The sequence below is a fragment of the Bos indicus x Bos taurus genome, chromosome 1 (genome assembly GCF_003369695.1).
Source record: "Bos indicus x Bos taurus breed Angus x Brahman F1 hybrid chromosome 1, Bos_hybrid_MaternalHap_v2.0, whole genome shotgun sequence".
Classification (NCBI taxonomy): domain Eukaryota; kingdom Metazoa; phylum Chordata; class Mammalia; order Artiodactyla; family Bovidae; genus Bos; species Bos indicus x Bos taurus.
Window position 1 is genome coordinate 15,257,463 of NC_040076.1, and position 17,804 is coordinate 15,275,266.

Here is a 17,804-nt window from a genome sequence, read left to right on the forward strand (position 1 = left end):
TCCTCCATGTGATAGTGCTTAAAGGTGGGATCTTTGTAAGTAATTAATTTTAGATGAAGTCATAAGAGAACCCCGGTCATGGGATTAATGCCCTTAAAGAAAGATGAAGAGAGTGGAGGTGTCTCTTTTTCTATATGAAGGAAAGGCCATGTGATGATAACCTGCAAAAGAGCGCTCACCAGGAACTCAACCAGTATTGGCTTTCCAACCTCCAGATTGTGAGAAATTAAAGGTTCTGCTAAAGCCCTAAGATATTTCATTATAGTTCCACAAGCTAGGACACTCACTGTACCAGTAAGAACTGGGATCACTGAGACAAGGTCTTCATTCCAAGGAAGGGCAGAAAACTGCGGTGAATTGAAGGTAGACTTTGATATTTCTGGACCATTAAGTTAAGCAGGTGCCAAGAGGTAGTGATAAACCCAGTAGTTACACAAAATGACTATTTCATTTATTTGTTTGATATTTGTTCATATCTAAGATGTATCTTTTCAAGGGTTAAATATTTTCTAAATTCCTTAACAACTTTTCATCATCATAATCTCTAAAGTACATTTTCACAAGATATAATCCGCATCAATTATATCTGTCAGAAATAGACACAAATCTGATAAAACTAGAGTAAGTTATAGTATCTGTACACATTAAGGATGCTAGATATTTCAAGTTTTCACAGAGGGTCCATGTAAAGTCTGGGTTAAAAAATACAGAGAGCAGTAAAATGATTTTTTCGCCTTTCTTTCTCTTCTTATTTTCTTATCTTCTGGCTGTAGACATAAACTTTATATTTCTTTCAGATCTTGTCACTGAAATTCTCATGTTGGGTATAAAATCTAAGTAGTTACTGGCATTAGAATCAAATTACTTCTATAAGTGAGCCATCTTCTTTATTTTATTTTATTTTTTTTTTAGGTTTTCTTTCTTTTTCCTCCTTTGGTGTATATATATTCCTTTTGTTAAAATGGAAGACATTATATGTATGTGTTTCAAGTGGTCACCTATATACTTTTACATAATGTAATTAAACCTTTATTTCATGATTTGTCAGTCTAAACAATTTAAATGTATTATGGTGAGTGCATAGGGTAGGTTCATAAGACAAGATTTTAATCACAGATATAAAATGCTTGTCTGCTATAAACAATGAGCTTTTCTAATTTCTATTTGCTTATTGAGATACTATTTTTAAATGTTAAAATCATGGTCACACCTTACCCACCTCATCCAGTACGTGTAACAGAGAATGCTACCAGAATTAGTTATTTTGAGTGATTGCAAATCTTGAGGAAATAATTGTGTGATACAATAAATGGAATAGGTATGGAAGGAACATGAGTCTGTATTAAAAGATTAATTAATCTCTCTATATCTTTAAGTTTGGAGAAGGCAATGACACCCCCACTCCAGTACTCTTGCCTGGAAAGAGTACTAGACGGAGTACTGGTAGGCTGCAGTCCATGGGGTCACGAAGAGTCGGACATGACTGAGCGACTTCACTTTGACTTTTCTCTTTCATGCACTGGAGAAGGAAATGGCAACCCACTCCAGTGTTCTTGCCTGGAGAATCCCAGGGATGGGGGAGCCTGGTGGGCCACCGTCTATGGGGTCGCACAGAGTCAGACACGACTGAAGCGACTTAGCAGCAGCAGCAGCAGCCGCAGCAGCATATCCTTAAGAGTTTTCTGATATAGCTAACTCCTTTTATACAGGAGAAAATGCATTTAAATATTGCTATTATCTCTAACAAGAAATAAAAACAGGTGCAGAGAGCTCAATGATAATAAAATGCAAATAAAAAATTCAATATTTCTTAACAGGCATTGTTACCATGTAACTGTTAAATTAAATTTGTCACACAAAATAATTAAATCTAATTAACAGATAATAAATAATGAGTACCTAGTCACAAAATTTAATGATACTCTAATTGTAATCAAACATGCTATGTAATCGTGTTCTTGTGTTCAACTACATATCACATGCCTGTTATCTCCTGTGTTTTATAAATTGGAACTCTAGTTCAACTCTTGCTTCTTAGAAAGGGTAATGCCTTTGGAATATTGGAAATGAACTGGCAGGATGCCAAAGGAGTCTGCTTAAACTGAAACACAAAAGAGGTTTTGAGCAACAACAACAAAAAGATGTAATCTAAACACCTTCTAAGTTTAGTATTACTGTAATAAATGTCGTTGGTATCAAATTATAAATGGCTCGTTTCTTTCCCACTCATTCTTACAATATTACAATTTAGTTTCTTGAATCACATAGTAAAGACTATTTTGGTAAATGTTTGTGACAATGTATAATTTCTTTGTAATATTCATAATTTTATAGTGTTTTGAATCAAAGATGGAGAATGAAAATATTCTTATCATTTCTAAAATGTAAATATTTATTCACACGAATAACTTCTGATGGCATTACATTCCATTGAATTACATTAAAGAGCTTCTTGATGAGGGTGAAAAAAACTAAGTCATGGCATCCTATGATGCCATCACTTCATGACAAATAGAAGGGGAAAAAGTGGAAGCAGTGACATATATTATTTTCTTGGGCTTCAAAATCACTTCAATATTTGGCAAAACCAATACAATATTGTAAAGTTTAAAAAAAAATCACTGCAGATAGTGATTGCACCCATGAAATTAAAAGACACTTGCTATTTGGAAAGAAAGCTATGATAAATCTAGACAGAATTTTGAAAAGCAGAAACATGACTTTGCTGATAAAGGTCTGTCTAGTCAAAGCTATGGTTTTTACAGTAGTCATGTATGGATGTGAGTGTTGAACCATAAAGAAGAATTCATCTGAGTGCTGAAGAATTCATGATTTTGAACTGTGCTGTTTGAGAAGACTCTTGAGAGCTCCTCAGACAGCAAGGAGATCAAATCAGCCAATTCTAAAGGAAATCAACCCTGAATATTCACTGGAAGGACTCATGCTGAAGTTGAAACTTCAATTATTTGGCCATTTGATGCAGAAAGTCAACTCTCTGGAAAAGACCCTGACATTGGGAAAGATGGAAGGCAAAAGGAGAAGTGGGTGGCAGAGAATGGAATGATTAGATAGCATCACCAACCCAATCCACATGAAACTGAACAAACTCCAGGAAGTAGTGGAGGACAGAGGAGCCTGGTGTGCTGCAGTCCATGGGGTTGCAAAGAGTCGGACATAACTTGGCAACTGAACCACAACATAGACGAATGACAATTTAATGGTATTTACTATGTTCCTGAAAAGTGAAAGTGAAGTCGCTCAGTGGTGTCCAACTCTTTGTGACCCTGTGGACTGTAGCCTACGAGGCTTCTCTGTCCATGGGATTCTCCAGTCAAGAATACTGGAGTGGATTGCCACTTCCTTCTCCAGGGGAGCTTCCCAACCCAGGGATCGAACCCGGGTCTCCTGCATTAGAGGCAGATGTTTTAACCTCTGAACCACCAGGGAAGTTCCTACTACATGAAAAAATGAACTTTAGCAATTAATGACATTAAGATGAATAATTATTTTATTTTCTATCTAAGTATAAATTTATCTTTTACTAGAATATGAATGTTTGCTAAGTTGCTTCAGTTGTGTCTGACTCATTGAGATCCTATGGACTGTGGCCCGTGAGGCTCCTCTGTCTGTGGATTCTCCAGGCAAGAATACTAGAGTGGGTTGCTATGCTCTCCTCCGGGGGATCTTCCTGACCCAAGTATTGAATTTGCATCTCTTTTGCATTTCATTCAGTCTCCTGAAGTGGCAGGCGGGTTCTTACAACTAGTGCTACCTGGAAAGCCCCTACTAGAATATAACTAACCATAAGTAAATTTTCACATAATCTTCATCCATTATAAAACTTTTTTTCAGGATTCAGTTTTAGTAAATTATGCTAAGTAACTAGAAGGTAATAATCTCATATGCCTACCACAAAGTAGAGGTTGGGCACGTACATGGGCACATTTATATCTTGCTATGAACCTAAAATTCATTCTTAAAATGTACCATAAAATTTCAAAAGTGAGCTGGACTTTTAACATTGTGGAGTTAAAGAGTAAATTTGATTGTGAAAAATAGAACATTTTGATTAAAGCATATAAATAAATACTATAAGAATCTGGTTTAATCAAAGAGGAATCTAGACTTCCAGAGATTTTCAATTCATGTATAATAGATATTTAGAAGAGACTCATCATGGGAAGAAAACATGAGGCCACAGCTTAGATATAGGATGTGTATGTTAAATCCACAAGCAAAAGACCTCTCATTTAAAGACTGAGGAAAGGGAAACATGTCAATAGACATATTGACTCAAGTTTGATAATGCATTTAGTAATCTTAAATATAAATATTTTCATTTGCTTTAAGTGAAATTCAGCCTTAACCAGAAGAATTATTCCTTTGCCAGGCTCCTCTGTCCATGGGATTCCCCAGGCAAGAATACTTGAGTGGGTTGCCATTTCCTTTCTTCAGGGGATCTTCCTGACCCAGGGATAGAACCCAAGTCTCTTATGTCTCCTGCATTGGAAGGTGGGTTTTTTACCACTAGCACCACCTGGGGAGCCCTTGTAGGTAAAAGATACTATTAAAAATCTGAATACCTAACTCTAAACCTCAGCTAAAGCCATTTATTTATTTAAGACACAGTGCAGAGCCTACTGAATCTCAGTTCCCTGACCAGGTATTGACCCAAGGCCATGGTGCTCCAAACCACTAGACTCCATCCCACAATTTAGAGTTTGAAATAATTCATATACCTAGAACTTGCTATTCCTTTCAGGTAGATTTCATATGAGTACAGATAAAAATGTCAAATTAAATAAAATTGACCATATAGAAGATTGACACACTGAATGAGAAAAAAGAACTTAACTTGTTCTTAGGCCTTTGCAATTGAACAATCTTTTGATCATGGTAACTGTTTATTTAAAGCTGTGTGTGTGTATGTATGTATCTAAGTTGTTCAGTCATGTTCCACTATGCGACCCCATGGACTGTAGCCCTGCCAGGCTCCTCTTTCCATGGAATTCTCTCTCCAGGCAAGAATACTGGAGTGGGTTGCCATTCTCTTCTGTAGGGGATCTTCCCCACCCAGGGATCAAACCCAGGTCTCCCGCATTGCAGACAGATTCTTTACCAGCTGAGCCAATATGATTATAAAATGTAAAAGTAAAATTTGAAAAAAAATATGAATGGAGGAAATAAACTAAAAATTGCTGGCTGAGCATGCCAATGATAACCCAACTCCCCTACTGGTAATAATTAAAAAGATTGGAAATGGCACAAATCAAACAAAACAACAACAACACTACCCTAAGGCTTCTGTAGAGGGAGCAAAACAAAATTGGGGTTGTGGAGGGGAATGAAAACTAGTTTCCTTGTTTTTGTTTCTTTTTTTTTTTTTCCCCCAGCCACATTGCTATGTCTAGAGGGTAGGTGCTAGATAAGAATTTTCAAAGTGATTCTGGACATAAAACACACCCAGAAATATAGAGGTACTCTGGAAATAAGCCAATACAGGTTGAATAGTTTGGGGATTATCCCAGACAAGAGTCATAGAGGAGATGCCATAATTCTGAGTATAAAACCACAGAATACTCAGCCTAAACTCTGAGCTCTACATACTTCGAACAGATACAAAATGCATAGCAAGGATGTTAAGAAATCAACTGAGATTTGAATAACTGATTACAGGAGACAACACAGAACTCAGGGATGATTATCTACTTAAAATACTTTTTTCCAGATGGTTGTTGAGACCCAGAGTCTGCACAGGATAATATTTATAGTATCCATGACACAATGCCATATTTCTCAACATTCCATGAACCAGGAGAATATGAACAATTCTAAAGGGAAAATACAATTATCATATGCACACTCCAAGATACCTCAAATGTTACAACTATTAAATATGGATTTTAGAGCAGCTAATTTAACTATGTTCAATGAGGTAAACAAAAACATATACAGAATAAAGGTTATATAGGAAATCTCAGCAGAGAAACAAAAAATACAAAATAGAAAAAAATAGAAACTTAGAGCTAAATAAATTAATATCTTAAATAAAACAAAAAATTCACTGAATGAACTCAGTAGCAGCAAGGAGATTATCAGCAGAGAATCAGTTAACTTTAAAAGCAAACAACATCTGTATCTCTTTTGCTGTCTTGCATACAGGGTTGTAGTTGCCGTCTTTCTAAATTCCATATATATGCGTTAGTATACTGTATTGGTGTTTTTCTTTCTGGCTTACTTCACTCTATATTACAGGCTACGGGGGGGATGATTTGGGAAAATGGCATTAAAACATGTATAATATCATATAAGAAACGAATCGCCAGTCCAGGTTCGATGCAGGATACAGGAAGCTTGGTGCTGGTGCACTGGGATAACCCAGAGGGATGGTATGGCGAGGGATGTGGGAGGCGGGTTCAGGATGGGGAACACATGTACACCTGTGGCAGATGCACATTGATGTATGGCAAAGCCAAGACAATATTGTAAAGTAAAATAAATAAATAAATAAACATTAAAAAAAATAAAGGCAAACAACAGATATTGTCTAATCCAAAGAATAGCAAAACATAAGATTCATAACACTGAACAATGTCTCAGATATCTTTGAGTCAAAAAGTATATGTTTGTAGTTAAAAGTCCTAGAGATGAAAAAGAGATTAGAACAGAATAAATATTTATAGATTGAAAAATGTCAAATATATTGACAAATACAAATTCACAGATTCAAGAAATTTAGTATATCTCAAACAGGATAAACCCAAAGAAAACCACATATAGACATATCCTATTCAAAATTATAAGCAACAAGATGAAGAAAATAAATTGAATTCAGCTTTATAAAAATGACATATGGCATACAAGGGATAAATAAATCAAATTGCCATGGATTTATCATCAGAATCCAAGGAGGCTAGAAGACAGAGGAACCTCATCTTTAAAGAAATGACAACCCAGAATTCCTTCCAAGGGGAAAAAAAAACCATCAGGAATGATAGAGAGGGAGAACATTTTCAGATGAAAATAATAATAATAAAAAATAATAGATGATATCCCCAACAATCATGCTCTATAATAAATGGGAAAAAATATCCTTAGACTGAAGGACAATAATATTAGAGGAAAATCTGGATCTGTAAGGATAGAGGAAGACAAAAAAGAAATTATAAAAGCATGAGTAAATAATATTTCTCCCCTTCAAGTTCCTTAATATATCTATAATTTATTAAAAAAATCATAATTTCTGGTGACAGCCTCAATTAAAACGAATGTGGGTATAATGCATATGACATCAAATTTTTTTTTTAAAGATCAGTGTGGAGTACTTGTAAAGGCATCTGTATTGTTGCAAAGCTTTTACATTTAATCTAAAGTGTCAGACTCTTAACTCTGAGAAAGCCTGAATAGCTATTTGTACATAAGACAAAACATACCTAGTCAGGGATTAGGGGAGAAAATGAATGGTTCATGAAGAAGACATACATTAGAGAGAAAAAAATGATCCACCAAAGATAAGCACATCCTGGACTTTTGAGCACATTAATTCACATGGGCCAAGGAACTTTGCAGCTGTGACTAAATTAAGGATGTTGGGTTGAGAAGATTACCCTGGATTATCCACTGTGGGTCCAGTGAAATGGCAGGCAAGTCAAAGATAGAGACAATGTGAGGAAGGAAGCAGAATCAAAGTCACGTGATGGGATGTGGGACTCATTCTACCATTATTGGCTTTGAAGATGGAAGGAGATTGCAAGTTAAGAAAAGTGGGCATATTCTAGAAACTGTAGAGCCTCCACAAAGAAACACAACCCTACAAACACTTGATTTTATCCCAGTAAGAATCATTTCTGACCTCTGATATCAAGAGTTTAAAATAATGTATGGTATTGTTTACAGCAAGTAAATTCATGTTCACTGGTTATATCAACAACAGGACACTAACAGAAGATATAGAGTATAAATGTATATTGTGTTACTGAACCTCAAAATACACAAAATGCAAAAATAAACAGAATTAAAGAGAGAGAGAAAAAAGTTCACAACTATAGAAGAGGATTTTAACAACCATCACCCTAATAGAACAAAACAAATCTGGTGAATACATAGAAGATTTAAAGAACATATATTTGTTTCAAGTACATATTATGTATACTAGACAGATAATATGCTGGGACATTAAACAAACCTCAATAAGTACAACAGTAATCAAAATCATATAGAGAATATTTTTTCAAGCAAAACTGAATTAAATTAGAAATTAGTAACAGTAAAATATCTAGGGAAATGCTTAATATCTGAAGGCTAAACATATCCTCACAAATAATATTGACCAATGATGAAATAATCTACAAAAATATAAATTATTTTCAACTGAAAGCCAAGAGAAACACAATAAATCACTATTTGTGGGATGCAGTTTAAGTATTGCTTAGAGAACAATTCCAGAAATAGCTGAATAAACCAATATGTAAGCTTTTAAAAGCAAAGGAGGACTACATCTGTGATCAAAAACAACTTGAATTTGGTTCACAATCAGTCCTTGCAAAACAGAGTATCCTAAATAGTGTATTTTAAATATTATACAATAAATCATGAGGATGTGAAATAATTCAACAAAATTTGAATGAGAAATGAAATTCTCCCTACATACATGAAACGCAGGACCAATAATATTAAGAATAAACAGATAAAAATCTAAGGAGATGTTGATCAATTACTGATAACTAATATAGTTCTGTTTACATTGTGATTTAGGCTAAACGTTCCATTAAAAAGTACCAAGTTTTACGGTAAGCAGTATCAAGACTATGAAATACAGTCAAATCTATATTGTGAAATCTCCCATAACCTCCACTAGGTGTCTCTAATAACTTGACTTTGGCTACATTCCTTCTAATGTTATGTATCAAATACTGCAACATGAATTACATCTGTGTTTTGATTTTCCTACAAAATTTCATGTTTTTCAAAGAAGAAAAAAGTTGTCTTAATACACAACTGAAAAAATTAAAATAACTTACATTCAATATCAAGGTACATGCTCTTTTGGTGCCCTCCAATTCTACTTGCAGCTTCACAGTCGTATCTCCCTGAATCTGACAAGTCCACATCTTTAATGTGCAGTGATGAGCTTCCATGCTGCCCTTTGACTTCGATACGTCCGTCTGGGCTCTGTTTACATTGATTTGGGGAAAAAGGAAGATTTTATGCTTATTTTGTGTAAAATGATGATGAAACATATTGCATTTATCATTGACATAACAGTTGAAAATAAACTCTTAACTGTATTCAGTTTTTTATTTCAAAAAAGCACTGTTTCCATATTTATACTTTACTGGTTTTATCTTATCCACTTTAGGTGCCCACTTGCTTACAGGGACACTGATGTGCATGTAATAAAAACATGTTTTGTCAACCTTTTTTATTTAGCATGCTCTTTGCTTGTTAGACTTTCACCTGCTTTTTATAAAGCTAGTATGTGCTTCTAGGGACTTCCCAGGTGGCGCAAGGACTTTGTTGTTGGCTTTCTGTTGTGTTCTCTGCAAACAGCAAAATGACAATAATGCCTATTTAATTCTAGCTACAGCTTACCAGCAAAAATACCTCTGCCATACTTTAGTTTCTATTTCACCACATAAGGAGAATGTACCAAGATGTATGACAAGAATTTAAAAGGAATTTATAGTTTTCATTTTTGAATGAATGCAACAGTATTGCTTATAAACATAACTGGTACCATATGCATCACAGATACACTATTAAAAGCACCGTATTCTTAGGAAATCATTGGAAACAATATGGAAATGATTACTCACATACCCGCCAAGTATGACTCAAGTCAAGGAATCCTATAGTCTATAGATTGCATTTCAAATAAGAATTATTGTGTGCAACATAATTAGCATATTCAGAATTGTTTTCTTAAATCATGTAAATACCTTAATAGCACACATATTAAAATAGAGGTAGTTTATTCATTCAATGTTACTTTGTACTGTCAAGTTATACAGTGGACTTTTAACATTTCATAACTCATTTAAGACATCTGCTGTACCATTATCGAATTGATTCTTTTTAATATTTAAGGCGTTAGTGTTCAATAGAATATTGTATGTCATTCAGTTGAAATATGTATGTTATTATACACAGTATAATGGTTGTATAATTTTATATATGATAGATTAAAATAAATTTCAATACATGTGTTTACTTTGCATTATTAAAATGATGTTTAATCATTTTTCTTTATTAATATCAAAAGACTATGCTTTTTCATGGCTTGTGGGATCTTATTTCCTCCACTGGGGATCAAACCCAGAGCCACGGAAGTGAAAGCCTGCTTCTTAATCACCGGATCACCAGGGAAGTCCCTCACTGGACTCCCTTAAAGGCCTTTTCAAACTTGTTGATTGGGGCACAATATGGTTACTTTTTTTGCTTTTTAATTCTGTATATGAATGCAATCATTAAATAATCCCATTAATTATTGATAAGCTATTATTTGAGAAATAGTCTTCAAAAATAAAGAAATAAGCAAAAGCATATTAGGGATGCAATTTAGACCAAAATTTCTTAGTCAAAAATATGTTCCCCACCTTCCAAGTATTGCTAAAGAAATAGTAAGGTGAAGTTTTCAATATGAAGGGCATTCTATTCTGCCAATTTTTAAGATGTTCAGCTTCTAAACCCATTTACTTAATTGAAAGAAAACAAAATGCAAGTATTCACGGAAGTTAAAAATCAGAATGCATGAATAACTGGCCAAAGTAAAATGGCCAATTGTTATACAAGGTAACTAAATGCTGTTTCCTAACTAAAAAAAATATCCTTTGGCCTTTATTGCACCTCTATTCATTGTTAATTCCCTGGTAGCTCATTTGGTAAAGTGTGTCTGTAGTGCAGGAGACTTGGGTTCAATCCCTAGGTTGGGAAGATCCCCTGGAGAAGGGCATGGCGACCCATTCCAGTTTTCTTGCTTGGAGAATCCCCACGGACAGAAGAGCCTAGCAGCCTACTGTCCATGGGGTCATACAAGTCGGACACGACTTAGCAACTAAACCACCACCGCCATTCATTCCTAAATCCTTTTGAACTTGCCTTCCTTTCTTCTGTGCTAACTTCCCTTGGCTTTCAGGACACCCACATGATCCTGATTTTTCTCCCAGTTTTAGTTGCAGCCTCCTTTGTTTTGGATTTGATTACAGCCTCCTTGCTTCCTTGAGGTCTCTGTATTCTGGCCTGAACTCTAGAGCTTTTTCATTTGAGCACTCTTAGCCCTGACCACATCTACACCAAGATCTCTAGTCACTATTTCTCCCTCAGGGTCCTTCTTTCCCTGGAGCTTCAGAAATAAGATACATCACATGCAGGGAAAGTCCATTTGATACAGATCTCAAACCAGCATGCGTAGATGAATCCATCACACCCACTCAGCATCACCTGCCCTCTCCCAGGTATCTTTCTTTCTATGAATGATATTAATACTAATTATTTCCCATGCCTCATGCTATACCATGTTTTCAATCTTGGATCAGTTGCTAACCTTCATTCATCTATTTATATTCTAAATAATGATACATTTCAGTTTAACATCTTGCTTGACATTACATTTCCAATTTTCAGGAACCGTGTTCCCCTAGACATATCTGCTTTCTCCCTCTCCATTCAGAGTTTCAGTTGTGCTGCTGAGTGGGAAGGATATTGACAGGCGTCTCTCGATTTCAGAGAAAACAATCACACTCATGAAGAATGTGACCAAAAAAAGCCTCCCTGACTCTGCAAAATTCTACAACATTATGTTATTTCTTATGTTTCTTTTAGCTAAAAAAAAAAAAATCATTCCAGCTGCAGAAATTATTTCTTGTGAAACTAAGAATAAGGCTTTTTTAAAAAAGCGAACTTTTATTTCTCGTAACTACTTTATGATGGTTTTACCACCAGTAATTTTCTATAAATACACATAACATTATATTGCCTCCACCAACTCCTTAGCCTGATGTTGATGGACTTCCATATGGCATTATCTTTCTGTTTAAGGACACCTTACAATTTGGGTATCAGTAATTTGGGTTCCAATCAATTTGAACTACTTGTACTGCCATGAATATCCTGTGCTGTCTTTCTCTAAGCAGCTTTCACATATCTGTCTCTAATCTTTCCCCCTTTAGCTCTTTCATATCTATGTGGCAGAATTCTACCATCATTCTTTCCATTTCTTAGCCAAATATCAATTTATATTCATAATCCCTCATTGACTACTCTGTGTGTGTGTCTATATAATATTCTTTGAAATTAATGCATTTCTTGGGACACATTGCTTTTTCTGGTCTTATCTGAAACTTTGATTTTATCCTGCAGGTTGATATTATAGTTGTACAAATGCAAGACATTTTAATGACACTTCATATGAAAGTCACGTGGACTAGCATCTAGGACAGAATCAATACATTCTAATTTTTATGAGGCAAATTAACTCATAATGAAATATACATATAATTGTATAAAGAAAGTGTAATTCTTCAGCTATTATTTACTATGGATGAAAAACTTTGTACTTTTGTAATATATTTATTAGAATGTAGATAAGATACCAGAGAAGGCAATGGCACCCCACTCCAATACTCTTGCCTAGAAAATCCCATGGATGGAGGAGCCTGGTGGGCTGCAGTCCATGGGGTCGCTAAGAGTCGGGAACGACTGAGCGACTTCACTTGCACTTTTCACTTTCAAGCATTGGAGAAGGAAATGGCAACCCACTCCAGTATTCTTGCCTGGAGAATCCCAGGGATGGGGTCGCACAGAGTCGGACTCAACTGAAGCGACTTAGCAGCAGCAGCAGCAGATAAGATACATTATTAATAATGTAAAACACCCTTCTTTCATTAGGGAAAATATTGTCCTTCTGCACATTAAAAAGCAAATTTATCCACCTTAAAAATAAACAGGTCCTTTGGTTATCACCTGTTATAAATGATATACCTTTGACTCATGGATAACAATTCATGTAAGTTAGCATGTTATTAATATTAGTAAAAATGGTAGTATGTAAAATACTAAGGCAGCTAGTATGCCCTATCTTTTTTCTTTCTCACATCCATGTGTTAAACTCTTTTGGAATCACTGACACTTTAGAGAAAATTGGGGATCCTGTCACTTAGTTACTCAACATTTTTATCTATGTTTGCAATTTTTTTTTTTATAATAAGCAACAATATATCTGAAATTAACAGAAATTTAGGAAGAAGAGAATTTGTTCTATTTCTGGAAGGAGTGTGATTCCCTGAGAAATAAGTCATTTTCAGAGTTAGCACTGTCTCTGTAATAATGCACAATATACATTTGACTAGAAGACCAAAGTCATTTCTTCTCATTTCATATACCAAAGGGCATCTTTCTCTCTGTGCTACAAAAATATATTACACATTTCTGAAAGAAAATTCATTTATATCTTGGCTTTGATTCACCACCTACGGAAGATTCATTTAAGACATTAGATATTTGACTGAGACAGGTTAATTGGTATATTAGCCATTCATGTAGTATTTTCAGTTTCTATCACTGCATTAAGATGACTGGAGAGCAAAGTGTCTGAGTGTACATTATTCTTTCAATCTTTTACATAAAGACACTCTCAGAAATTTGACTTGATATGATATCTTTTACCTTTCTGAAGGTTAACTTAAGAACTGCGTGCTTGTATAGTATTTCAGTATTTTTATATAATGATTATTCATAGTGCTGATTGTCCTTTCATTAATCTCTTAATCAAATGTCTATCTGAAAACTATTATCTTGAGTTTAGTACAAAATAAATATTTTGTTGTAAATTTTATCTGCTGTACATTTGAAATTATACAACGTATATCATGGTTACTTTGTGGCTTTACTTGACTAGATTTCATTGTCAAATTTAGAATTCAGTTGCAGCAAACAATACATCTGAGTTGGTCATAATTCCTTTCCTTCTTCCTCACATTTATGCCTTTGAACGTTTTTAGGGTCATTGACGCTTTTGGCCTTTTGTGAAATGGTGGTTCACGTCAGTCAGTCACTCAACACTTTTTTGTATGTGTGCAATTGTTCTACAAGAAGTGTCCAGGCACTGGGGATACAAGCTGAGCAAAACAGAATTTCCACCCTTAGTAGAATTTAACTTTAACTGAGAAGACAGATATCATTTTAAAAATAAAATACAAATAGACTGAAAAATACCACAGGTTCATTGTGGTTAGAGTGGTGGGTTAGAGTCAGATGTATATTCTTGACACACTGAAGTGTGGACTGGAATCTGGAAATGGTGAAAAAGGCAGTGGTGTAGAGAGAATTCCGTGCCGTGGAGAGAATATGCCACCAGAAGGCTTATGGAAAAACTGAGAGAAGACAACAGGTGTAGAGAAAAGGCTGAGAGCACATGGGATCCCCTGACGTTGGAGGCGGATAGAGAACCCATGGAGAACCCAAGATACACACACACACAACAGATTTTCACCTTTTGTTTACATATTATTTTTTCTCATTATATGCTATGCATTTTTTTGGGGGGGTGGGTTTGTTATTATATATTCTGTTTGCATTATTTTTAATCGCATTCCATTGCATCTCTATTTCATGTAAATTAAATTTAGTTTCAAATATGTAGAGGCAGCAGCGAGACATAACTGTTAAATGCATAAGAGAGAAAACAGACTCTTTCCAAAGGTTATTGGAATTAATTTATGCAAACTAACTTCTCAAAATCATAGGATTCCTATGTTTACTCTTACTATTAAGGTTTTTTTCCTCTGGGCTTGATCCGACCTTCCTAATTTTATTCCTATTTTCTTATCATGTAATAAAACTTATGTACATTTACCCTTCCTCTAAGGAGAGTAAACTGATGAAATAAAGAGTAATATGTCCAAGAAAATTTCTTAACTTACAGTTTCTTCACTGGTTGTAGGGGTAAAAGGCCTTGTTGGTTTTATACAGACATAAACTCTGTGTTACTATTCAATGGCTTTAAATCTGTGGGTACTAATAATTATGCCTCACATTTCCAAAATGTATATATTACTTAAAGTTATATTAAGTATCCCAACTGTATTTCGGAGGAGGCAATGGCACCCCACTGCAGTACTCCTGCCTGGAAAAGCCCATGGATGGAGGAGCCTGGTAGGCTGCAGTCCATGGGGTCGCTACGAGTCGGACAGGACTGAGCAAATTCACTTTCACTTTTCACTTTCACTTATTGGAGAGGGAAATGGCAACCCACTCCAGTGTTCTTGCCTGGAGAATCCCAGGGATGGGGGAGCCTGGTGGGCTGCCGTCTATGGGGTCGCACAGAGTTGGACACGACTGAAGTGACTTAGCAGCAGCAACTGTATTTGCTGTTATTTATTATGGTTATTCATTGTGACTGGATTTCTAAGCAAATAAAATAGAATAAAAGAAATGTGTTTGTAGTATAGCTGATCATACTCTGGCAATGATATTGCTTACTCAGAATGACAAGATACCTACTTTTATCAAATCCAAAGTTAACAGAACAAGATATTTGATCTCAAGATTTTTCAGAAAATTCAAGACATGGGAATTCAAGCCATAAGTGTGGGGCTAGTGTAGAAAGCCAGTAGGAAAATCCCACAGATTCAAGCTATCGATCCAAGTAAAATTTCATTGCTTTCTTCAAGGTTAAGAAACTATGAAAAACAGGATGGTCACTACTGTTTTTGATAATCATTGCTTTTTCCATTTTTTTCTGTATATCCTTCATAATGGAAAAGAGCAAAGTAACAACAAATGCTTATTAAAAAATGAATAAGGGATAAAGAAGCCAAGAAGATATTCAAATCTAAAAGTTATATCCTATTTGAGCTAAATTTTAGTTTCAGGGCACACAACACTGCAAAGATAGAAAGGAGATCTAAAAGAATGAGGCACATTATACACTGAAATCCTTCCTATTCAACAATTTATTATAAGATGGTCAGAGATATTGTAATGGTTTATGTACATAATTGAACTTAACTTGTGAACACTGATATCACATGCTTACACTGTATTGCTCTGGAAGTAATGTAATAACTAAAATGTGAACTCTTTTATTGTAAGGATTTGAATAAATGAGAGGTTTAATGTTTTTTAAATTCAGATTTTAAAGTGTTTTTCTCTGTAACATAAGCTTAACCAATTAGAAAACAGATGAAGTGCAATATTAAAAATACTATAATTGGAATAGCATAATATTGATAATGATTGAAGCTGCAATAGAATGTGAGATGTCTTTATACCATTCTCCCATCTTTGTTTTAAATTTGCATCACGCATTTTATCATGGAAACTTTAAAACACCATAACCAAGATGGAATGTGTCCCTTTATTTTTGTCAGTTGTTAGAACATACAGAGCAGATCAGAACCCAAATTAAAGTCTAGAGCACACTGTTGCAGACGACTCACAAATCCATGGGTTTCTGTACTGAAAGCCAGGGAGGTTTTGCTGTAATTATTTTGCAGTGTTTATCACAGTGCTGGGTGGCTTATACACAGTACATGACTTCTGCTGCTTTCCCCTAGGTCTGATTAGAATTACTTGAGGATGAGATGGCTGGATGGCATCACCGACTCGATGCACACGAGTTTGGGTGAACTCTGGGAGTTGGTGATGGACAGGGAGGCCTGGCGTGCTGTGCTTCATGGGGTCACAAAGAGTCGGATTCGACTGAGCGACTGAACTGACTGACTGACTGAAGTTTGTGTAGGCTCAGTGCAAGACATATGATTAGTATAATTATAATCAGTGATGCAGTTAGTGACGAGGGTCTAAGTGGTATGGCAATCTTGTTCAAATTATAGACAAATGAAAGATCTTTGAAAAGCAATATCCAACAGGAAGCAGTACAATAATCTTACATGAGATGTTTAAAAAGTACCTGACATATAGTATATATTCAATAAATTTAACAATAGTCATTAGCCTCTCCCGATAGTATATTTTTATGTAAATCCCTACAACATGTTCAATAATGGAAAAACTTCAGTATGAAGAAATACAAAATATTTGGGGAACATTTTTTCTTTGCTGTATCTAATGAGACAAATGAGGACCCTGTACTGAGCCTTCTTTGGCCATAACTCACAGGAAGCATGAAAAAGACACATGACTGCTCTAAGTATACGTAGGCCTTTTTCCTGTCTGTTTCATTTGGATAAATTGTATTTTTCTCTTTGATTTTACTAGACATGTCTTCTGCAGTACCTAATCTTCTGTTAATCCTATCTAATCTTTATGTTTTTTTTTTTAAATTTCTAGAATTTTGATTTAGTCTTTTACGCTGTTATGTTTCTCTGTATTATGTTCATGCTTTCCAGCTACCTTGTATACATATGCAGTATATGTATTAAAAGAAAAAGAAAAAGCATATGTGAATGTTCCTATCTACTAATACTGTCACCTTTGTCAATGGATCTGTTTCTTTTGATTGACTTAGCTTTTTTCCCCTAATATGGGTTATATTTTCATGTACTTGTATACCTCATAATTTTTATTAGATGCCAACACACTGAATTATATGCTTTGAGTGATATAAGTATTATATAAATTTAGTGATATGATACATTATATATATAAATATATATATGATCTCTTTTATGAGATATTGTTAAATTACTTGAAAACAGTTTTATTCTTTTGAGGCTGTTAAACTTTGCTAGGCAAGCTGGGGAGAGTCTTTAGTTTAAGACTAATGCAACCGCATTACTAAAGCAACCCACTCCAGGATTCCCGTGATTCTTTCTGTGGCCTTACAGTTTCATCACACACACACA

General features: G+C 34.9%; 1 protein-coding gene across 2 annotated transcripts in view; it reads right to left on the reverse strand.

Moving 5' to 3' along the window:
• The window catches only part of NCAM2 (neural cell adhesion molecule 2), a 567,319-nt gene that overhangs the window by 143,974 nt on the left and 405,541 nt on the right, over positions 1-17,804 (reverse strand). For both annotated transcript variants that reach the window (XM_027545118.1, XM_027545216.1), the window contains exon 9: positions 9,021-9,171. In XM_027545118.1, the coding sequence (XP_027400919.1) occupies positions 9,021-9,171 (151 nt within the window). The remainder of the gene's footprint in view (positions 1-9,020; positions 9,172-17,804) is intronic.